Here is a 26,254-nt window from a genome sequence, read left to right as displayed (position 1 = left end):
TTCTCAAACAAGTATCACAATACATTTTAGAAGGTTGGCCAGAACACATCCAAAAAGAACAAAGTGAGTTGTTACCATATTTTTCAAGAAAAACGTCTTTGTCTGTTGTAAATGGAGTTATCCTCATTCAAACGGATCATATTAGAGTAGTTATTCCCTTATCATTACGTCAGAAAATTTTAGATGTGATCCATGAAGGACATTGGGGAAAAAGTCGAATGAAGCAATTGGCACGTCGATATGTCTGGTTTCCAAAAATTGATGAGGCTATGGAAAATATTTCAAAATGCTGTTCTACGTGTCAATAATCTGGTAGTAATCCAAATAGAGAATTTTCATCTTGGCCAGAAGCTACTCATCCTTGGGAGAGAGTTCATATCGATTTTGCAGGTCCATTCTTTTCTCAGATGTGGTTAATAGTGGTAGATTCTTATTCTCGTTTTCCATATGTGGTTGAAATGTCAACAGCTGGATATATTTTCGGTCGAAGGATATATTTTCGGTCGAAGGTCTACCAAATACAATCGTAAGTGACAATGGAAGTCAATTTACTTCTAAAGATTTTGAAGAGTTTTGTCGAAGAAATGCTATAGAACATATCACAAGTCCACCATTCCACCCCTCATCAAATGGTTTAGCGGAGCGAACCGTTCGAACGTTTAAAGAATCTTTTAAGAAGAATATGTGTGATATGCAGGATAAACATAGAGCTGTTTTTAAATTGTTGTCAACGTACAGATCTACACCAAACACTGTAACTGGTAAGTCACCGGCAGAACTCCTCCATGGACGCCAACCTCGTACCATTTTATCTGCTCTGTTTCCTTCAAAACATTCCAAAATTGAAAACCAAACGAAATTCAAGATCAACGATCCCGTTTACGCTAGAAATTTTGCAGGGAGGAACAAATGGATAGAAGGTACTATTACTAATGTTGAAGGCAAAATGATGTATACTGTTAATTGTAAATGCGGTAATATAAGAAGACATCAAAATCAGATAAAAATCCGAATATCCTCAAAATCACCCAATTTACAAACTGAGAAAGACATTGATACTAATATTGAATTTCCAATTAATGCAACGAACAATTTAGAACATCGATCAAACTCTGGAACAAATGAACCAATATGTAAAAACCCAACTCCACCATCTCTAATCGAAAGTACATTGGGCTTGAACAATAATTTACGTCGTTCCCAGCGGATTAGAAAATATACAAACTATAAACCAATGCCATATATGCACAAGCTTCATGGTAGAAATATTTGTCGCAGTTTTTCCAAAAATATTTTGCCTTACAAAATATTTTACGTTGCAGCTAGAAGACAAAATGAAAATTTTGCATTTTTAAATCTTTTGCTGCCTAAATATATGTATATTTTTGGTTAGCAAAAACAAATGAAATTGCTTGTGTATAATATACAAAAAAATTACTACAAAAACATCATACATACAAACAAATTGCAGCGTGAAAACCATAAACTGCAAACGATATGCGCAGTGAAAAATTCAAACAATGAAAATATGGAAGATGCTAAATGTAGACTGCCAAACCATACGAAGTTGAAAAATGTAAAATACGAAATTGTGCAAAGTTAAAAATGTTTAAAGCGAAAATGTTTATTTTTAAAATATTTCCGCCGCATATATGGTTTTGTTTTGCCGCATATAGTCATTGAGTAGAAAAATGTGAAAAAAACTATGAAGTTGATTTGGGTGTACAAAATAAAAATTGTATTGAAATGTGTGTTAATAAAGAATTTTAGTGCAATAAAATAGAAGTTTTATTTTTTGAGGTATGTAATTGTATGTATTGTGAAAGATAAATTAAATTAAATAAGATTCTGGACAAAGGATAGCTAGCGGAGGATATTATTATTGAATTTTTTGATTGATTGGCTTTTTTAATACGAATTCAAATGTATTCATGCTGGTGGTAATAGGAGTCCAGAAAAATTAGTAAGAAAAAAAATAATTTTGTATGTAAAGCGGTTAAAAAAGGATATATAATGCAACAACAAAATGTGACAACAACAGCCAAATACCATAAATAACAGGATCATTCATTTTATGAATAAAATCTATCATAATAAAGTGTTGTACATTCAAATGTTTCCTTTCGTAAAATTTGTAACAGGAGAACAAACAAAAAAATAAGCAGCATAGAAAATAATTGTGGAAGAACAATTTTATGTGTAAGATATAATGCAAAAAAGGCACAGGTATAATTACAACAGTAGCAAAAGGAAATTAACTGCAACAACATCAACTTATACACACAAGTAGGTAATTATGATATAAAATTGCTGTATGTGTGTACATACAACAACAATTTACGCAAAAATCATAAACAAATACATAAATAGGTTCAGTCGTGATCGTGAGTGATTTTGTAGCAGGAGAAAAAAGGATAAAGAGGAATGATAGAAAATGTAAGTATCAACAAAAGAAAGGAAAAGAGTTAAAAAGGGATAGAAAATGCAACAACCAGATTATGGAAGGACACATGCATGAAAGCAAGAATAATTTATCACTACAAATGAATACAAAGAGGTTATAAATAACAGGAGATACGAAATTTAAGAAAGTTCCTGAAAATATAATTCTGCAATCAATATTACAACTATTCGCGAAAAAAAATAACGGACACAACGACAAGTGTACAAATAATAAAAAACAAATACGCACAAAAATCCTTTACAAAAAACAACAACTCAGTGCACATGACAAAAATTCCTCGATCTAAAAATAAACCAAAATGCGTAATAAAAAATGATCTGTAACGGTATTCAACAAAAATCAGTTCTACACAAACAATGCAATAATAATATCATCCGCTATCCTTTGCTCATAACCTTCTTGAATGTACTTTCACTGCATTCCTATCCTTCACAATACATATATTTTTTTTAGCATTCTATACTTTTTTTATTTTACTCCTGTTACAAACGCTCAGCCAATCATACTCATTTGCATTTCAGATTGCACAAGTTGTTGTTGACTTTTTAATTTTCTACATTAACAGTAATGAAACAACAAAATGCAATTAATTGCAACGGTACTCCACCACATGTCTAGAAATTCCTTTGCTTTGTATTTGTTCCTATTTTTTGAATGTGTTGTTGTTGCTTTATGCAGCTAGAGGACACACAACCAACAGTTGCATTTCAAAATTACTTGAGGTAGTAGTTAAGTAGTTGTTGTTGTATTTCCTTTTTCTCCTGCTGCACTCGTGCCTATGTAAAACATTTGTTGTGCCTTCGTTGCATAATTTGTTCTCTGTTGCTCCTGTTAGAAATACTACGAATGCATACATATGAATGAGCATTTAAAACAGTGATGTTCAAAAATATAAATGAAGATGTATTGGTGAGAGAGCTACCCAGTAAACATAATGTCAAACACTTAAAATAAGAACAAAATAAAGAATGTTTAGATTTAGAATTTTTGCCAGATATAACCGATTTATTAAATGAATGTAATTTAAATTTTAAGGAAATAAAAGAATACACATTATACGACCGAAATTCTCTAAAATTTTTATTTATTTCTGACTTTGTTGTTTTGTGTTCATTTGTAATTAAAACGCGTGTGTTTGAATGAATTTCTGAAAAAATGAGACATTTGTTACGCTCTTTTAAAGAGAACAAGAATATGTGTGTTGTTACTCAGCGCGAAAGCACAATGAAATGAACATCATTGATTTAAAAACACAAACAAAGTCGATCATTTTCGCTCTCACTTGATATTTGTATACAGTAAAATTTTCTTCATTGCAGAATTATATTTTCAGGAACTTTCTTAAATTTCGTATCTCCTGTTATTTATAACCTCTTTGTATTCATTTGTAGTGATAAATTATTCTTGCTTTCATGCATGTGTCCTTCCATAATCTGGTTGTTGCATTTTCTATCCCTTTTTAACTCTTTTCCTTTCTTTTGTTGATACTTACATTTTCTATCATTCCTCTTTATCCGTTTTTTCTCCTGCTACAAAATCACTCACGATCACGACTGAACCTATTTATGTATTTGTTTATGATTTTTGCATAAATTGTTGTTGTATGTACACACATACAGCAATTTTATATCATAATTACCTACTTGTGTGTATAAGTTGATGTTGTTGCAGTTAATTTCCTTTTGCTACTGTTGTAATTATACCTGTGCCTTTTTTGCATTATATCTTACACATAAAATTGTTCTTCCACAATTATTTTCTATGCTGCTTATTTTTTTGTTTGTTCTCCTGTTACAAATTTTACGAAAGGAAACATTTGAATGTACAACACTTTATTATGATAGATTTTATTCATAAAATGAATGATCCTGTTATTTATGGTATTTGGCTGTTGTTGTCACATTTTGTTGTTGCATTATATATCCTTTTTTAACCGCTTTACATACAAAATTATTTTTTTTCTTACTAATTTTTCTGGACTCCTATTACCACCAGCATGAATACATTTGAATTCGTATTAAAAAAGCCAATCAATCAAAAAATTCAATAATAATATCCTCCGCTAGCTATCCTTTGTCCAGAATCTTATTTAATTTAATTTATCTTTCACAATACATACAATTACATACCTCAAAAAATAAAACTTCTATTTTATTGCACTAAAATTCTTTATTAACACACATTTCAATACAATTTTTATTTTGTACACCCAAATCAACTTCATAGTTTTTTTCACATTTATCTACTCAATGACTATATGCGGCAAAACAAAACCATATATGCGGCGGAAATATTTTAAAAATAAACATTTTCGCTTTAAACATTTTTAACTTTGCACAATTTCGTATTTTACATTTTTCAACTTCGTATGGTTTGGCAGTCTACTTTTAGCATCTTCCATATTTTCATTGTTTGAATTTTTCACTGCGCATATCGTTTGCAGTTTATGGTTTTCACGCTGCAATTTGTTTGTATGTATGATGTTTTTGTAGTAATTTTTTTGTATATTATACACAAGCAATTTCATTTGTTTTTGCTAACCAAAAATATACATATATTTAGGCAGCAAAAGATTTAAAAATGCAAAATTTTCATTTTGTCTTCTAGCTGCAACGTAAAATATTTTGTAAGGCAAAATATTTTTGGAAAAACTGCGACAAATATTTCTACCATGAAGCTTGTGCATATATGGAATTGGAAAATAGTATTTATATTTTTAGTATGTATACAATGAAATATTATCTTGTTAAATATTTGTTGCAGTTTTCATGTAAAATTATGAATTTTTTTGCAATTTTTTGACTAATATAGTAGTAATTTTAAACTCTGGTCTTAACTATTTTTGGAAAATCAAGTTAAGTATCATTTCAGGAATATATACAATTTTTATATTATCCGGAAAGATAACTTAATGCAAAAGCGTGAAAAGAAAAATTTGGCTCACTTAACCCTTTAGTGCATATTGTTGCCAATTGTCTACATTCCAGTTCCACGTAATTTTAGACGAATATAAACTTGATACTAATTCAGAAAAATCAAATGGAGTACGAAAAGTTTCAGCTAACGAAATTATAAATCAAACTAAAGCTAAAGGAAATATAATAAATAAAAATCAACTAAATATTTGATACTTTATAGAAAAATAAAAGTAAAAATCAATCATTTAAGGGTTAAGCGTACATATCACCCCCCAGTCCTATCCAAACTTGGCCAATTTTAAAAGAAACATTTCGGTTTACCTTAAAAACTAAAAAAAATTCATATAAAAATATAAAATTTGAATTAATGTAAAATTTTAACAATTAAAGATAACATAACAAAATTTGGTACCAATATAGACTCAAATGTCCTTAAATCAATGGCATTACAATTTTTGAAATTTTTTATTTTCAAATACTGAAATTCTTAAAACGGGGAAAATGTGTTCCAAAAACTGAGTTTTTTTTTTAGAAAAGTGCCTACTGTGACGTTATTTACCATGTGATAGTAAAAATACTTAGTATGTATTTAAAAAACATATGGGGTTATACAAATAGAGCTTTTTCGTGGATCGGTGCTTTGCCTTTTTAGAATTTTTTACTCAAACCGATTTTTTTTTTAAATTGGACAAGTTTGGATAGGACTGCGGGGTGGTATGTCCGTTTAAGTGAGCCAAGTTTTTCTTTATACGTTTTTGCATTAAGTTATCTTTCCGGGTCATATAAAAATTATATATAGTCCCGAAGAAATTTTTTTTCTACAAAAGAAAAAATATATGGGCTTTTTTGAAGAAAAACGTAAAAAATGCAGTTCTTTTTACAAGTTCCAACTTTGGTTGCGTATAACTTTTTATAGGGAAGAGATAACTATTAGCAAGTTGTTTTTATTTTATTTAGAATTTTATCGCCAAAATAGCTGATATTTTAAAAATATGACCGTAGGCCGGTCATATATAAAAAACCATAAAAAGATCGAGCAAAATTAAAAAAATAAATCAATAAACCTGTATATCTCTTCAACTAATAGAGATAACCTACACTTGTAAGCCTACACTTTTGTAGATCTTCTCAAGGACTATTTATATTAAAAATTTCAGCTCATTCGGATCATAAATGAATTTTTGGCGATTTTTTTAAAAAATTAAAGACCCGAGGTGACCAACTTTGAGGGGCTACGTACTTGCCCCCATTAGCGCTGGGAAGCTGAACAAACGTAAATCAACTCGAAAACGCCTCAGCTCAAACCATGTGAAATTTCGTAACAATATCTCCAATAGTTTCCAAGATACCGAATTATTTCCAAAAAAAAAAGTGTTTAAACCACTGTGCAATGTTGTTACATCAAAGTCTACCTTAGTCGAAAGCAATACAGCCGGAAGAAATTGTCATTTAATTGAAGGCCGCCATATGAGAGAAAGTGTACTATTTCAAATTATTCCTGTAAAATTGTATGGACACATAACAGAAATTTCAACCTATGCCTTTATCGATGGTGGTTCCAACACAACAATGACTGTTGCCAATATTGCATATTGCATATGTATCAGGGGGATTACTCTCTATTGCGATGCGATGCGAAAGCAATTTCGATACGAAAGGTAAATGCGATAAGAATACAATTTGGTACTCTGTGTTGTCTACGCAAACGCTTTCGCATAAAGAAGCAACACGGTAACCACAAAATAAACAATACCGAAGATTGACAAAATGAAATGTTAAAAGTTGTAAATAAAAACATTTTAAACTAATTTTTTGTGCGATGCGAAAACGCAATAAAGGGTACCAATTGTACCATTTTTCTTTCGCATCGCAATAGAGGGTAACCCCCCAGGTAAAAATATAAATTAGAAGTCCAATGGTTTATTCAACACACTATTTGTGAGCCAACTGAAATGAGAATGCTGAAAAATTTCATAATTCAAAGGTATTTACTTCTACAAATATATCCCTGCCTCATCAAAGTTTCTGCCGTAGTGAGTACAAAAATACTCATATCAATAATTTGCCGATTGTATAATATAAAAACACTCAGAGTAAAATTATAATAAGTTTGACACATGCTTTCCTCACAGTACCCATAGAAGTACCACATACGTCCATTAGTAAGGGTCCCATTGCTGTAAAAACGATTGGGCTGGTTGGTATACGGCCCCGACAGTTACGAGCAGCAGCCAGCTACGTCATGCCTTTCATGTGAGAACATTAGAAGAAAGCGGTAATTTGGAGAAACTGCTAACGTCATATTTTGGTATTGAGACATTTGGAATCAAACCAAATACTAAAATTAGTATGTCAAAGGAAGACACTAGAGCCATAGATAGATCAAGAGTAAAGTTTGGTGATAGTTTTGTTACCCCACTTCTGTGGAAAGAACATTTTTGTGGTTTTCCCGACAGTTTTAATATGGCATACAGGCGCCTTCAGAGCGTAGAAAGAAAAATGCAACGTGATCCTGAATATGCCCAACAGTATAAAGAGAAAACTGATACCTATATTGCCAAAGGATATGCACGCCGCTTGAGTTCAAATGAAAAAGAGAGCATATCATTAAAATCGGTTTATTTGCCGCAGTTTGCTGTGCATAACCCTAATACAAAAGGATTACGTCTTGTATTTGACGCTGCTGCTGAAATCAGAAATATGTCACTCAATAAAGCCTCAATTGCCGGCCCGGATCTCAATCAACGGAAACGGTGATTCTAGTAAGCCAGTCGAGGTATTTGTAATGCAAAGATTAATATTTGGTGCTACCAGTTCACGCACTATAGAACAATACGTTAAAAATACCAACGCAAACAATTTTGAGGTGGATTATCCCAGAGCCGTTAAAGGCATTGTAGAACGTCATTATGTGGACGATTGCGTTGATTGTTTTGATACGGAAGAAGAAGCGGCAAAAGTCGTCAAAGAAGTTATAGAAGTACACAAAAATGTAGGATTTAATTTTATCCAACTTTGATTATGTAAATGAGCAATGTGGAAACTCAGTCAGCTGTAAAAAGTCGGTTAAACTGGAAGGAGACGTCGATGGTGTTCTTGGTATGAATTGGGTCACAAAACAAGATATTTTTATCTTCAGTTTAAAGCTTCATCGTGTTCCACAATGCATTTTAAATATGGAAAAAGTTCCACAAAACGTGAATTGCTAAAATTACTTATGCAGTCAACATGGAAATTGGGATTAAAATGGGATCAAGAGCTACCAGAAAATATCTACGAACGATGGAAAATGTGGTTGCAAGAATTACCCAAAGTACAACAATTTCAAGTGCCTCGTTGCTACATGAGTACGTTTATGACAGCAGAAGTATAATTGCATTTATTTGCCGATGCAAGTGAGGCAGTGCGTTTAAAGGACAACATCGTCAAGTGCCACAATGATCGAGTCAACAATTTTTTCTTTTGGAGCGACTCTAAGATGGATTCAAGGTGATCATACAAAATATAAACAATATGTGGCGAATCGGGTAGCGGAAATTATCGATAACAGCAACATTGCAGAAGGGCGTTGGTGCCCTGGAGAGCTAAATCCAACTGATGATTTCCTCTTCTATATGACCCTAAAGGTAGATGGATAAATGGTCCATCTTTTTTGCTAAAACCCAAATCTGAATGGCCAGACGAGGCCAAAATGAATAAGATTGCTGACTCTTGTTCAGACGAGTTGAGAGCCAAACGGAAAATTTTCCTTGTCACACAGTATTGAAAATATTATTGATCGATTTTCGAATTACAGTAGGCTCAAGCGTACCATAAGTTGGGTTCTATGCTACATGGCGAATATTTCGAGAAAAATACAACACGAAGAATTACTCATAGATGAACTTTCTGCCGCTGAGGACAAAAATGCTGAATTATTTCTATGCCGCTATGCCCAAAAAACAGCATATTCAACTGAGTACGCCATTCTTAAACAATAAGGTACAATTTCAAAGTCTAGTGAGCTGTTGTCACTCAATCCCTATATGGACCAAGAAGGTATAATACGAGCAAGTGGTCGCATGCAAAACGCCGCATTTAAAACCGTTCAGAGTGTGGAATCAACAAGAAAAACGTTGGGTGGCATTGTTCACGTACCTTTCCGTCCGTGCTGTACACCTAGAGCTTGCAACCGATATGTCGAGTAACGCTTTCATTTTGTGTTTGCGGAATTTTATGAATAGGCGTGGGGTTCCAGTATAGTCAAAGAACTGGGAGAATCCAAAGAGTTTCTTGATCGCATTACAGCCCATCTGTCTCCACTCGGTGTCAAATGGATATTCAACACCCCCGCCAACCCTAGTGAAGGTAGCGCTTGGGAGCGCCTTGTTCAATCTATAAAAAAGCTCTTTATGCCATGTTGAAAGTGCTCCGCGTATCGATACATTGTGGTATTTACTTCTCGAAACTGAAAATATTGTAAACTTTCGCCCTCTAACCCATTTGCCTGTATCACCTGCTGTGCCGGAGCCTATTACGCCCAAACATTTCTTACTTGATTGCACAAATTCTACACAAACTCCAGCGCCATATGAACCTACAGTCTGTGTCGTACAGAACTTAAAAAACGGTTGGTGGCGACAATGGATCCGAGAATAATTGCCTGAGCTTACTGGACGTACAACGTGGTGCTTGCCCACGAAACCCATGGCTGAAGGGAGCCTTGTTCTAATTTGTGACCCTAACTTGCCTAGATCTAATTGGCGTCCTGGCAGAGTTCTTGAGCTGTTTAAAGGGAAGGATGGCATAGCGCGTTCCAAGTTGGTGGTCTTAGATATGGAGGTGCCAACCAGTAGTGAGTCCTCCCCTTCCGAGTCGTCTCACGGGGGCGGGGATGTCGGGGAGATGACAACCCAGTAATGAGTGAAACAATTTGTATTAGTATTAACATTTTTTATATTTGTACCTGTATACCCGTAATAGTGTTTGTATTATTTTGGTTTACGTGTGTATTTCTTATGTATAACAAAATGCTAAAAATGTAACGGTACTTTATTTTTACCAGTCGTTTTTGTACATGATAAACTTTAAAACTTTTTAATTTATGAACAAATCATTCTGTGCCAAGACATCAAGCTAAAACTATGTAAGTAAAATTTACCAATGTTTAACTTAGTTTGTAATAATTGTATAATTTAGACACATCATCACAATAAACATCATCAGAACACATTAAATGAAAAGATAAGTTTTGTGTTTTATTTGTGGTCAGTTTATTCTGGCTTACGGCACAGGATCTGGTATTGTGACAGTCAGCCACAAAATCCAATGTAATTTTTTTGTTTAATCGATAGAGAATTTAATTCTAGACCAAATATAAAACCGATAACTTTCGATTTCACGAGACCAATATAATTTGTCTGTCCTTTTCAGAACTGATTCCTACAATGATTGGATTCTATGACAACCCCGATAGACTTCTTTTGCAGTCAATATCGAAATTCTTACGCAGACATCTCTAAAAAACCTGATATACTCATTGGTATAGAACCATTAAATCACAAATGAAGACAGATACATTTTTGAAGAAAAATCTGGTTGTGGGCAGTACAAAATTCATTACTGAAGAAGAACATGGGGTATTTGTACTATACCCTGGTAAATATTTTTTCGTATAATAAACTCATTTTATATTATTTATAAATTGTAATTATACTCACAGCATTGACTTCCTCATTGTCATACCAGACATGTATATAACTGTGCAATAAAGCTTGTTCCACCGATATACGTTGTTCGGGATCAATTACTAACATTTTACTTAATAAATCTCTTGCTTCAGTAGCTTTTCTTCTACTTTGCTCATTGTTATCACTCGGAAATAGAACATCGGGAAACAATCGATCAAATGAATAGCCTGAATAGCGAGGTCTATTTTCAACATAATTTCGCACAGTAGGCTGTAGTCTTTGCATAAAAGATGTTGATGGAGTTCCAAGTTGTTCTGTAAATAAATTAGAAAGTCATAAATTGTATTATTAAAATAGAACTAAAAACGTTTACCAATAATTTTGTTCCATTGATCAATGTGATCGGTACCCGGAAATAATACGCCGCCACGAATCATTTCACCCATTATACATCCAACAGACCAAATATCAACGTTTTCCTTATAACCCATTCCTAAAATTACTTCTGGTGCTCGATAATAACGTGTAACAACGTAAGGTGTCATCATAAATGTAGTACCAGCTGTCCTTGCCAGTCCAAAATCAAGAATTTTTAATGTACAATCTGCTTTGACAACTATGTTAGATGGTTTTAAATCCTAAAATTAAAAAAAAAGAACAGTATGTTAATTATACTGCACAAATTATACAGATACATATGAATAGCTAGTTTCAGTAATATGGCAATAGAAAACAAACAAAAGAAAATGTCAATATGGAGTAGATTTTTCAAATGATAAAATAAATGCGGCTCATCCAGTATCACAGGAAAATGGCCAGGGAGCTACAATTAATGCTGGAGCCAGCTCATACGCCAGTATTTTAAAAACGGGTTATCACAAGCCAAAAGTCCCCCAAAATATGGGAGGGTTGGAAAACCTTATGCAAACACTTACTGAGAATATTTCCTCTCTTAATCAAAATATGACTAACTTCATGTCATCCATGCAAAACACAATACAAGAGCTTCTGAGAGCACAGAACCAAATGATTCAAATTCTATTAACAAGAAAATGAATTTTTTGAAGATATGTTTCTGGAATGCAAATGGTTTAAACCAGCACAAATCGGAAATTTCCCATTTTATGTTAAATAAAGGCATCGATGTGATGTTAATTTCGGAGACACATCTTACAAATAGATATAACTTTAATATATCAGGATACTCATTTTATTACACAAACCATCCGGATGGTAAGGCACATGGCGGTACCGGTATCATAATTAGAAACCGATTGAGACACTATGCCCTAGAAGCGTTTTCAAAGGATTATATGCAAGCAACATCTATTCGCCTTGAATACCCAGCTGGAGACCTAACTCTGAGCTCTATATATTGCCCACCACGTTTTTCGATGACCAAGGAAAAATTTGAAGAATTCTTTATAACACTAGGAGATCGGTTTCTGGCATGTGGAGACTACAATGCCAAACATACATATTGGGGTTCGCGATTGGTAAATCCCAGAGGTAGACAGCTGTATAAAGCTCTAGTTGATAGCAAAAATTGCTTAGATTTTGTGTCTCCTGGACACCCAACTTATTGGCCAACTGATCCTAGAAAAATTCCTGATCTAATAGACTTCGCCATATGCAGAAATATTATTCGGAATGCAATATCCACAGAAATATCCTATGATCTATCTTCTGACCACTCTCCTGTAATTATTAATTATTGTGAGAGACCCAACACCCCAAGATTTCCTAAGGACTCTTTGTATTTTAAGACAAATTGGCTAAAATATAGGAAATATATCAGCAGTCATATCCACACAAATCCTAATTTACAGTGTGAGGAAGACATAGATAGGACCGTTAATGACTTCACGTCATTGATTGTTTCGGCTCTGGAACACTCTAGGTGCCAGATCCCTCCAAAAACTAATACGCCTATTTCAAGTTCGGATATTGAAAGACTTCTTCTCGAAAAGAGAAGACTCAGAAGAGAATGGCAACATAATAGATCACCTGCTGCAAAACAGAGGCTCAGGCTTTTGACAAGGTATGGCATAAAGGTCTAGTACATAAAATCAAATGTTTACTACCACTATGTACTCATAAATTTCTGGAGTCTTATTTATCGAATAGACTTTTCAGAGTTAAGTACAATGATTATGTGACGAGAGAATACAAGATTAGAGCTGGCGTTCCACAGGGAAGTGTACTAGGACCTACGCTATATTTGATTTACACCTCCGATCTCCCTACGTGCGATAACCTAACAATTCATTTGTTAATTTGTGACCAATCAAAATTAAGCCTTGAATATAAAGTCATCCTGTATAAGACCGTTTTAAAACCAATTTGTACATATGGAATTCAATTATGGGGAATGGCTAGCAACACCAGTATTGATTTTATACAGAGGGCCCAATCTAAAATTCTTAGGACCATGACGGGAGCACCATGGTACATAAGAAATGAAAACATCCACAGAGACCTAGAAGTGACATTGGTAAAGGAAGAGTTCAAGAAAGTCCGTGAGAAATATATTGTGAAGCTGCGAAACCATCCCAATACGCTTGCAAGACAACTTGTGCAGACCCAAACCCGATCCAGGCTCCGTAGAGCAGATCTACCACCCCGCTAAGATGAGTGACAGTTTACCATAATGGCTCTCTTGCTGAAGAGCAAATAGTTTTAATTTTAGTTATAAGATTTAAATACTTATTGTAAGGTCAAAATAGACAGATTCAATAAATCAATAAAACGTTAAAAAAAAAAAAAATATGGCTCTGGTTTGGAAATAGGGCAAACAATATATATAACACTCGTTTCCTATTGAACATTTTTTTCTTTCGCTCTGCAACCAGCACCATTGTAAAATGGTTGTAGAACGCCAAATAATACCACACTACCAATCATTTGTTGCATATCTGTGCTAGACTGGTACGATTTATCCAAAAAAATTGTATTGTTGTATAAGAAAATATGTATGTATTACAATAACTTTTTGGGGATTAATTTATTTATTTGTTTTTCATCGTGAAATGTTGTACAAACAATTTAAATTTGTGAAAATTGAAAATTTTAAAAATAAAAAAAATTTATGTTTCTTTTAATTTTTTTATTTTTATTTCGAATGAATAAAAAAAATGTTCACAATTCGCTAATTCTTTAATTTTTTTAGACGCAGTCGAAAACTAGTGGTTTTTTGTCTCATTGGTGATACCATGTTTATTGTTTATTAAGATTTGAGATAGACATGCCAATGTCAGTGAATTTATCAATAATTGGGAAACTTAACACAATTCTTACTATAATATTAATTTTCTATTCCCGTATAACTACTTGATAAATTTGCAGGTGCCCGTGCATCAAGACTAAACTGGCAACTCTATTTATTTAATAAAGCAAGTTGTTTTTATTTTATTTTGTTTTTTCTTTACCCACTTACAACTACAGTTCGAGTCGGAAAAAAACCAACCAATTGTAGGGGGAATGTAAGAAGATAAACTCACTGTTTATTGTTGGTGTTTTGTTTAAGCTTTGATATTTTTACAAATAAAGCTTGAGTGTCTGTAATTCTTATTCACTCTATAGTTTGATTTGTATAATATCTTTAGTTTTTCTTGATGATCTGGCCTAAGCAACCAGTGAAATGCGCATAGGAACTAGCTTATGCCCTAACAATAAATGTCAGTGAATTTATCAATAATTGGGAAACTTAGCACAATTCTTACTACAATATTAATTTCCTATTCCCGTATAACTACTTGATATCAGAAAATGTTTATATTAAATTTAAACATTTATGGGTAAATGAAATACAAAAACTATGTTTCATTGTATTTTTTAAAAATTGCTATTTTGAATCCAAAGCCAGTGGATTTTTTGAAAATCCCTTCGCATAAAAATCCAGTTTTTCAAAAATCCGTATAAATTTTAAACATTAAAATTTTTAAAAATAAACAATTTATTAAAAAACTTTTTATATTGTTGTTACATTTTCTATACTTTTTTAACCGTGTTAATCTCAATAAGTTGTTGCTGCATTTCGTTTCTTTCAGTACAAATGTACCTTAACTTTTTAATTATTTTCCAGCTACAGAATTACATACGATCAAAGTATATTTATACAAGTACATGCGAGTGATCAGCTGTTTATTTCATTATAATCTAAACCATTGATGACCACTTCATAGCACAATTGTGCATGCTAACCACACACATATTCTTATTCTCTTTGGTTTAGTAGTCACTGAGACAGCGACAAATGAACATGCTAAACCGGTGTATTGCTACTTTAAAATTTTTGTTCATGAACACTAAAAGAAATATTTAGATTAATTTAGAACATTAAAAAATCATTGAAGTGTTGTCTGGTTTTTCCCCTCAATTTACTTCTGTAAACTATTTTTTCAGATTTTTTTTTTCATCATTTATTTATTGTATCTTCATTATTTAATGAACTAACAATAAGTGGTTCAAATCTTATATCTAATAATTATTATTTAATTAGTCCAGCCAGTGCCGGACGAAAAAATTTTGTATTCATGGTTGTTTTGGTTAAATTGGCATTCTTCCTTCCAGATTAGGTCTGCTGTGTCCCTCCTTCTTAATCGAGTGTGGCCACGGTTATCTAATATGTTGCGGGCCAGCGGGTTTGGGTGAACTTGAAGTTTTTTTAAATATTTTTGTACATTTTTCGAGATTTCAGTTTTTACAATGGGCACGTTTAGATCTTTGTGTATATTCCCGTTTTTGATATACCAGGGGGCAACTGTAATCATTCTTAGAAACTTGTTTTGGCGTCTTTTGATCTTTTCTACATTTGACGCTGAGGCCGTGCCCCATAACTGTATGCCATAACACCATATCGGTTTTATGATCATGTTATAAAGTAGAAGTTTAAAATCTAAACTAAGCGTAGAGTTTCTGCCAATAAGCCAATTAATTTGAATTGATTTCAATTTCATTTGAGTCAACTTTGCATCTATATGACTTTTCCATGTAAGGCGACGATCGAGATATATTCCGATGTATTCCACTTCCGATTGTTGAATTATTGTTTGGTTATTGATATGAATAGGGGGCATGATTCTCTACGCAATGTAAATGTTATATGTGTACATTTTTGCTCGTTGACTTTAATTTTCCATTGTCTTAACCATTTTTCTAATTCAAATATGTGGTTTTGTAAGTAACGAGACGATTGTTGATGGTTTTCATGAATGCTTAGCATAGTAGTATCATCAGCAAATGTTGATGTATGAGTGCTATTGTTATTTGGCATATCAGACGAATATATCAAATATAAAAAAGGTCCCAGGATACTGCCTTGGGGGACTCCAGCTTCAATGGGTTGTGCAGTACTTAAAAAGTTTCCCTCTTTAACCTTAAAAGTTCGACCAGTTAAATAGCTTTCCAACAGCTTATGTGTGTTTGCGGGTAAATTTTGCCTCAGTTTGTATATTAATCCAACATGCCATACCTTATCAAACGCTTGAGAGATGTTGATGAAGACTGCGGAACAGTATTTATTTTCTTCAAACGCTTTTCTCACCATATTTACAAGTCTATGGGTTTGTTGGATAGTACTTGTGTTTTCTTCTAAATCCAAATTGATGATTCGGAATACAATTGTTTTCAGTTAACATCAGGTACAACTTGTTCATAAGTATCTTCTTAAATAGCTTTGATATATTAGACAATAGGCTGATGGGTCTGTATGATTCTACTTTTGTGTGATCTTTTCCCGGCTTGGGTGTCATGGTAACCAGTGAAACCTTCCATTCTGGAGGATAATATTCAAGTCGTAATATAGCATTAAAAATAAAAAGAATTATTTTTATTGCTATCCGGGGTAGCTCCATAAGCATCTTGTTGCTGATCTTGTCCATACCAGGCGCTTTCTTGGGATTTAAATCAGCAATAGCATTTTTGATCTCTCGAATCTCAAAACATAGGGGTACGGCTGCTCCAAAATGGGGTGCAACAGGTGGCAACTCAATTGCTTCGTTGGATGTGTTCGGTGTAAATACTTTTTTTAAATGATTAACAAACAGATTCACTTTTTCAGTATCATTTCTTGCCCAACCACCACTTGAATTTCGCAAGGGGGACTTACATATAACGGGTCTTTTAAGACTTTTTGTTGCTCGCCATAATGAGTAATCCGATTGGGGGGTTGCGTACAGGCTTTCTAAATATTTATTCAATGATTCCATTTTTCGAAATTCCAAGAGCTTTTTAAGTCTTTTTATACAATCTTTAAGCTTCGATTTTAGTTGGGGGGATCTGTGCAATTGCCACTCTCTGCGAAATCTTCTTTTTTCATTTAAGTGCCGTTCGACATCTGCAGAATTAATTCTATTATATCTGATTTGTCGGGGGTTTGGGTAGCATGTTGAGCAGCCAGTTTGAGATTTTTATCGAAATTGATAAGAGAGTGATCGATGTTTTCTGGTGTTCTTAGCGGTATGTTTTCCGAGCAATGTGTACTGAGGTATTTTTTATATTTGAGCCAATTTATTCTTGTGCCTGCCATCGCTAAATTACCAGTCGGGGATACAATTTCTAGGGGGCTCAATAAAGTAACAATAGTGGGTGAGTGATCTGAAGATAGTTCCAGCGAGGATTCAATTTGAATCATTTCTCTAGGGATATTTTTAATCACTCTAAAATCTATAACATCCGGTATTTTTCGTGGGTCAGTAGGCCAGTAAGTAGGTTGGCCGCTCGAAAGCACATTCAAATCCATTTTAGAAATTGTATCGAACAAAACACGACCTTTAGGGGTAATCAGTCGTGATCCCCAGAATGTGCGTTTAGCATTATAATCGCCAGCAGCCAGAAAACGGGGCCTAGTGATTTAAAAAATCTATTATATTGACTTTCTGTAATTGAAAATCTAGGGGCTGAGTATATCGATGAAATCACTAAGTTTCGATGAAAATCTTCAAGACAGATTGTAGTAGCTTGAAGATAATCTTCGCAAAAATCACACATTAAGTAGTGTTTGATTCGAGTTTTTATTAAAATTGCCGAGCCTCCGCATGCTCTACCTCTGGGATCTTTGGTGTCATATATTACATATCCATTTATTCGAAATGAACTTCTGAACGTCAAATGAGTTTCAGAAACCAGCATTACATCAATTTGTTGGTTTCTTAAAAAAAATTCGAGTTCGTTTTTGTGTTGGCGTATGCCGTTTGCATTCCAAAAACATATTCTTAGGCAGTTCATGGTCTGTTAAGCACAGCCTGCAATAACATTGATTGCATCTTAAGCATTTCTTGCACCATGTTACTCATTGAGTTTGTAAAGTTATTTACCGATTGCACAAGAGTTTCTATTGTAGATTCTAGTCGGGTAAAATTAAAAATTGGCGTTTGCTCTCTTACCTCTGGGTTCACATTTTCGTTTTGGAGTTGACGGACTTGCGTCTGAGTTTGGTTGTTTCTAAGTACATTTGCATATGATACTTTGTTGTCATCGGGGGGTAGTTAAAATTGTTGTTATTTAATGGCTGAGCGGGGAAAATCTTTGGTTTCTGGCTTTGTGATTTTTTAACAATTGAGTAGACAGGACAACCCTTGTAGTTTGCTGTGTGGTTACCTCCGCAATTGCTGCATTTTTTTTATTTTAAGATCATCTATGGATTTGTTACATTGGGATGTGTTATGCAACTCTCCGCAAATAACACATACTGGTGGCAATTTGCAATATGCCTTGGTGTGTCCATATTCTTGGCAATTCATACATTGGACGGGGCCAAATCGTTTGTGTGGTTCTTCTACCGTAATTTTACGATGTAATAAGTACTTCAGGTTATATATGGGATGTGTTTCATTTTTTTCAGGTTTATGTCACCGGGTTCAAGTTCAACACGGAAGAGTGGTTGGGTTTTTTTTCGCGATTTCTAATATTTATCACATTTTTTGTCTTAAAGCCTTTATCTTCTAAGCTTTGCTTTATTTCGAGTGGTTCAACATTACAGTCAATACCCTTTATTACAACTTGTAGACCCTTGCTTCCTTTCAGCTGATAAGTGTAAAAACTTTTCTTTTGAGTTTCAAAATATGTTACAACCTTTCTATAATCGTTTTCACTATTGACCTGTATTTTAGTTTCATGAATCGTGCCTTTCATGATTGGGATAACGTAAAAAGAGTTCTCTCCTATTAATGAGATCAGGCTCTGAACCAGTGAATTTGAATTATTTTCTCTCAAGTAAATAGGGGGTGGTTTTGTAGAGGTAATTTTATTTACTGGTTCATCTGTTTCACATTCCAGAATAGAAAAACGATTTTCATTGTTTAGTCTAGCAGGTTCACTATCCTTATCTAATTTAGCCAAGGGTGCCGCTTTCAAAGACTTGGGACTTCGTGCCCGTTTTAATATTGTAACATACCGGTCCATTCCAACCTGTATTTGGGATTTATTATCTTTATTTAATGGTTGACTAATCTTGGGTATAGCGCCGCTTAATGGGTTAATTTTAATTGTTGTCGGTGTGGTGGATTTCGTTTCTAAAGCTGATATTGCTAGCATAATTTCAGGCGTAAATAAAGTATTTGTATTTTTTGGTAACTCCAGATTAACAGCTGTTGGGTTTTCTTTTGTTTGACAATCATTAGTTGTTGACAATGCGGGGGAACAAGAACGAGCACGGTTAACAGGCTTGGCGGTTAAAAAAAAAGTTGTCATCTATTCTTCTGTTTGTTTTGTTTATATTTTTTTCATCTATATTAACTGTAACGTATGCATTTCTGCCGTTTACACTTAGCCATCGCTCACTATTTTCGTTAAAGAGTCTCATTAAAGAGTATTTGTAATTACTTTCGTTAACACTCTTGATCTTTATTTAATAGTCAATGCACAAAAAAGGTTTAAAAAAATATAAAGAATTTTCTTTACTTATTTGTCTTTTAGTTGTTATTTTTATTTTTTTATTTAATAATATTATTAAAATAAAAGCGTCCTTTCGCGTAAATAATAATCAGGTGATATTTATATTTATTTTCCGATAGAAATAATAGAAATAAGATAGAAATAAAACACGTCCAGTTTGAAGTTTATTTCATGAAAATGAAATGCTTTTAATCAAAACAAAGTGATAAAATAAGCAAAAAATATTATTTTACATTTTTTAAATATATATTTACAAATTTGTCGAAAATGATTAATATCGAACTCTCAATTAATGAGCTATGATATGTCGCAGACAATTTGATTAAGATTGTTGACTTGATTATTGTTAACAAATAAGGCCTTAATAATATTGACATCTTTTATTTCGTTCACTAAACTTTCGATGGAATTCTCTTTCGCTCACCAACACAAACACAGTTTTAGCTTTACTTGATTATTGTTAACAAACAAGACCTTAATAATATTGACATCTTTTATTTTGTTCACTAAACTTTCGATGGAATTCTCTTTCGCTCACCAACACAAACACAGTTTTAGCTTTGGGAGTCTCTGATCTAAACACTCCTACATCTGTACAATTCATGTTGTTGTTATTATTAAATTCTTTTATTACTTATATGTAGCTTTCTATGTAATGGCCACCTACTACAAACAGCTTGACACACTTGAATAAGCTTTAAAAACACGTTACTTTAAAAGGTAACTTCTTTTTTTTCACTCTTAAATTCTACGCAAATTATTATTTTGTACATTCAAATTTCGAACGTTATTTACTACTCATAGTAAACATTGTGGAAGAAGGTCCACACAATCTAATATACCCACTCCGGAATTATAACTGTGTGTTTCCACATAGAAATTCATTAAATTTTGTTAAAATTTAACAAAATGTCAATAAAAACAAATTAATAAAATAAATTATATAACAGTGATGTTTATTTTATCACAGAATATTCGTCATTCGAATACTTTTAATAATAATTGAAATAAACTATATAAAAAAGTTTGCACATTAATATATTTTAGCTAGAGTTGTGTAGCTCATGAATGACCTAGTTCAATTGAACGATTCACTCAACTGAGCGAAGTGAATCATCCACCATACTGAGCGTTTTCAACTGAGCGGTTTCGTTTATGCTCATGTTTCTTTCAGTACTCATGAAAGAGCTCCACAAGCACATTCATTTGCAGTGTTGCCACCAAGAAAATTATAAACTACACATGTCTCATACCTAAATTACACATACGAGAAAAAATTACACATGTAAACAAATGTTCGTGATTTCAATAGGAGAAATGGTCTAAAATTGTCATAAATATAAAAGGTTTGTCATAGTGGACTCTGGGATGTTTGGACCAAATACGATCACTTTATTGTTAATGGACAATTTTCACTTGCGGTGATTTTAATTTATCCAGGAATTGGATATATGAAGGATATTAAAGCAAGGTCTCTGTTTTTTAGTGAACTTTTCTAATTTAATGAATTCTTGAGATCGGTCAAATATATCAATTCCAAATACGCTTTTAACAAATATTAATCAATGTTCATTCGGAGATTGTTCCATTGGAAATTGTTACATTTCTATTAAAATTTAACAATATTTAAAAAATAGCACTCCGTTTGCTTTCGAATTTGAATTTATTCCTAATTTAAGTGCTTTGAAATCAGTTTTGTTTTCCATTTCAAAGATAAATATTTTTTACTATTTGTTTAAAAATTATAGCTCTGATCATTTTCCTTCCCAGTAAATACTTTACCAGTAAAATCTTGTAACGTTTATATTTTTAAAATTTGTAGTTATAAATTTGAAATAAAGCTTCCAAAATAGTAAATCGTAAGTCAATTTTATTGTTTGTTATTTAAAACACACACCAGAAACCAGACAGACAATAGCATAAACAAAACAGTTCTTACGGGTATAAAAAATAACTAGTAACAATTTGTAAATAAATTTTTCTCACACAAATTCCTACGTTCTTGTTTTTATACCCTTCACCTTCCTGAATATTCTGAATCCTTGTAGATAGCGGAGTCGATTAAGCCATGTCCGTCTGTCTGTTGAAATCAATTTTGTGAAGACCCCAGATATATTCGGACAGAATAATTCTGTCAGACATGCTTTCGAGAAGTTTGCTATTTAAAATCCGTCCATAAATAACGGAGATATGAGCAAAAATCTGAGACAACCTCTGAAAATTTCATCAAAAAAAGACATGTGTGTTGGTTTCATTGCTTTGCGTGTTTTGTTTTTGTTTTGACAAAAAAGCAACAATACGTATGTTTGGATGTGTGTTGGTTTCATTGCTTTGCGTATTTTGTTTTTTTTTTTTTTTTGTTTTGTTTCGTTTGTGACTTCTACAATTTTTAAAAGTGTTCTTGATATATTTAGGATGCTGTACTGAAAGTGGGCAATATACATACATATATACTAATTATTATAAAAAATAGTAATGCATCCACAACAAAGGTGAAGGGTATATAAGATTCGGCATAGCCGAATATAGCACTCTTACTATAACTGCAATTACCGTTACCGATATAATAGTTTATACCGTTATCTGTAAATACCTTTACCCTTATTCTATAAACAATTTAAAATTATAATTGAAAATTAAGTTTTTTCCAATAAAAATTTGTAATAACTTGTAAAAATGTATAAGTTATTGAATAATATTTGTTGTTTTATATTTTTTCATGTTGGAATTAAAAGTCTTTAATATAAACTAAAATTTAGTTTCTATTACCAATATTACGCAAACAAAACTATCACTAACGGCGAAATGTCCACTTGGAAAACCAAACATAGCAATCTCCAAATTACTTATCATATTTTTCTGCAAACCTTAATGTTAATTTTGTTAAAACTTGAGTCATATCCTCATACAATAATTCCATTATACTGAGTAACAAACGAGTACAATATAATAAATATGAATACATTTAGAGATACTGGATTTTTTATTTATCAACTAAAATAGAGGATATATGTAGCTACTTTCCCTCATATAAAGTACATATTTATTTCAGTCGGTTTTAAAATCTGAACAATCCAAAATTCATTCATTCAATTAAAATCCAAAATGTAGATAAAAGACATACATTGACAATATATTTTGGATATAATTGGAATTTAAAATTACACATGAATAACACATTCACTCAATTACACACGGGCTACACATCTAAGTTAAAATTACACACAATATGTGTAATTACACATGAAGTGGCAACACTGTTCATTTGTCATCTTCAATGTTCGTCAAAACTCGTCAATTCTGTAACATTCTTTCGCTCACTGACATTGAAAAGTAAGTGAGTATTGTGTCCTACAAAAATAAAACGATCATTTGAATGTAGGTTTGTTATGTATGTATATGATCGTATGCTGCCGCGAATATATTTTTGTTTGATATGATACAACGTTTGTATGAACTGTTTCAAGAATTATTAGAGTTATTCAAATTGTTTTTGTTTTCATGAAGGAATTTTTCTATGTGTGCTATTGAATGAGTGTGAATTTATTTATGGTATGGTGATGTAGAATGAAATGAAGAAAGAGTATTGCTACAGTTTGTAAGTAAATTTCATAAAATAATAATGAAAAAGGGAAATACATAATTGTTATTGTTAAAATAATAATTGTTATTGAAATTATGTAATTAGTAAAAAAAATACTATTTCAAAAATACATTAGTGGGATTATATATACCAAAAAACTTAATTAAAAAAAATACAAAGTACTGATATTCTTAATTAAATTAGCAATATTATTTCAATCACTTTTTTTTAGAAAACATATATGTATCTTATGCACTTTTTTACTACACTGCTACATCAACAGAACATTTGTCAGCTGCCATGAGCGACCTATCGTGGGTTTTCGCTGTTTTTTGGAATGACAGTTTTACGTTATTTTTTATTTCGTAAAACAATAAAATCTTATTCCTTAAATTCAGAAATTCTATTTATATATTGTTATATCATAAAATAATTAAGTTGAAAATATTTTTATACAAATTCTATCACAAAACAATTTTTCTTTCGTATTTTTAGTAGAAATTTTGTTGATCATATATACATATCTAAGTTGTAAAAGTCAGGTAAAAAATATATATTTTGCCAGTTGATAACTAACATTATGTAAATGGAAAACCCCCAAAAAATTGCAACAATATTAATTTTGGTTTAGTTTTGTCACATTTTTATTTTGGATCAGAATTATCAGATCATCAAAATATTTTTCCTTTTTCAAATTCCAGTTAATATCTTGAGTTTTTTGTTAGTTTTATTATTTTGTGGTAAAAGAATACCTTAGTGAATGTTCGGCTTAACAAATATTGTCTAAACATTTGGTTACCATCGGAAATTAGAAATAATAAAAAATTAACATAAATCTCTAATTGTCAAAAGACTGTGTGTTTTTACAACTAACAACAGAAATAATTGATTTAATTCACTACAAGCAATTCTCAAAATGAAATGGTCATTATACAACATACTGAGCTAATGAGCTAAAAGAGCGACCTAGTTCATTTCAGTGAGCTGAGCTGAAAAGAGCGGTCACTTCACTGAACGGACACGATTTGCTCAATGGAATGTTAGAACTATGTATCAACCTGGAAAACTGACAATGTTAGCTAAGGAATGCGATAGATTGCGTATAAGTAGATGTAATTGGTCTAAGCGAAGTAAGGTGGAACGGGTATGGCGAGGTCTGTAACAGAAAAGGGGGTGTGCTGTTGTACTCTGGGATGCCTAAGGAAGACGACCCTCATATTCGTGGCGTTGCTGTCTATGTTAGACAGAAATTTCGAAAGTCAATAATTAGTTGGAAGGTGATATCGGTACGTATTATTACCGTTCGTTTCCGCTCTAAAAATTTCAACATCTCAGTAATTAATGTTATGCCTCTACTGAAGATAGCAACTTGGATGACAAGGAAGCATTTTACAATATGCTCGAAAGGCGCCACAAGCTACTCCAAGTAGCGATGTTAAGCTTCTCATGGGGGATTTTAATGCCCAAATTGGTGCCGACAACTCGGGGTACGAATCAATAATGGGCAAGAATGCATTGGGTACATGTAACGAAAATGGTGAACTGTTCTTGGAGACCTGTTTGAATCATGATCTTAAAGTGGGTGAATCAATATTTCCCCACAAGATGTGTCACAGGACAACTTGGAAGTCTCCACGTAACTACGAAACCCAAATTGACCACATTTGCATTACTATGGAATGGTGTAATCTATTATGAGACGTGCGTAATAAGAGGAGTGGAGATATTGGTAGTGACCATTACTTAATAGTTGCTGAGATGAAATTGAAACTTTGGCCCAAAAGATGTAATGTCACTCAAAACAGAAGAACATACGACATTCAGAAGTTGAAAGCTGCTGCTGTAAGGACCCGCTTTATGGATGGTATAAATAACATTAGCTCAAGTAATGACAATACTAATGATGATAATGACAACGTTTCTGCTGAAAATCTATGGTCGACATTAAAAACAAAACTCCAAAATCTCTGCAAAGATACTCTCGGATTTCGCTCAACCAAGCAAAAGGAATGGATGTCTATGGATGCATGGGATCTGATAGAAGGAAGACGAGCAATTAAAATAGCGATGATAAAATGATCCACAACGTAAAGAGGAATATGACATAAGGTATGGCGAATTGAGTAAACATATTAAACGACAAATTAAACAAGACAAGAAGCAATTTTATGATGGTATTGGCAAGGAAGCGCAGACAGCATCGGAAAAAGGAGATATGAAGGAACTTTTCAAGCTGACCCGAACACTTGCTGATGGTGGCAATATTAAATGTTGTTCTCCTGTTATAGACGGTGAAAGTGGTAATACAGTGACTTCCAAACAGGAGCAATTACATGTTTGGAGTAAACATTTTGAGAAGACGCTGAATAAATGCACAATGAATCAGATGACTTTACACTACGCAGACGTTTTAATCCCAACAGAAGCATAGATACGAATGCCCCCAATGAAAGCGAGATATGTACGGCAATTAAGAGTATGAAATGCGGTAAGGCAGCCGACAATGACAATATTCCTATAGAATGTTTTAAGGCTAATCCTATCGCAATGGCAAGAATCGTGTGTCCAATATTTGAACTAATTTGGAACACTGACGATTTTCCTCCCGACTGGAAGGAGGCAATCATTATTAAACTCCCAAAGAAGGTAGATAGGAAAATATGCAATAACTGGCGTGGTATATCGTTATTGCCTGCAGTTTTTAAGATATTTAATAAGATTATAC

General features: G+C 32.8%; 1 protein-coding gene across 1 annotated transcript in view; it reads right to left on the bottom strand.

Moving 5' to 3' along the window:
* Positions 1-26,254, bottom strand: part of bsk (mitogen-activated protein kinase dJNK) — a 432,504-nt gene that overhangs the window by 89,884 nt on the left and 316,366 nt on the right. The window contains exons 5-6 of the mRNA XM_065499678.1: positions 11,425-11,689; positions 11,082-11,365 (exon numbers count right to left, since the gene is read on the bottom strand). Of these exons, the coding sequence (XP_065355750.1) occupies positions 11,082-11,365; positions 11,425-11,689 (549 nt within the window). The remainder of the gene's footprint in view (positions 1-11,081; positions 11,366-11,424; positions 11,690-26,254) is intronic.

This window comes from Calliphora vicina, chromosome 2 (assembly GCF_958450345.1).
Source record: "Calliphora vicina chromosome 2, idCalVici1.1, whole genome shotgun sequence".
NCBI classification, from domain to species: domain Eukaryota; kingdom Metazoa; phylum Arthropoda; class Insecta; order Diptera; family Calliphoridae; genus Calliphora; species Calliphora vicina.
The sequence above is the reverse complement of the archived record's forward strand: the minus strand, read 5'-3'. Positions and strand labels throughout refer to the sequence as shown.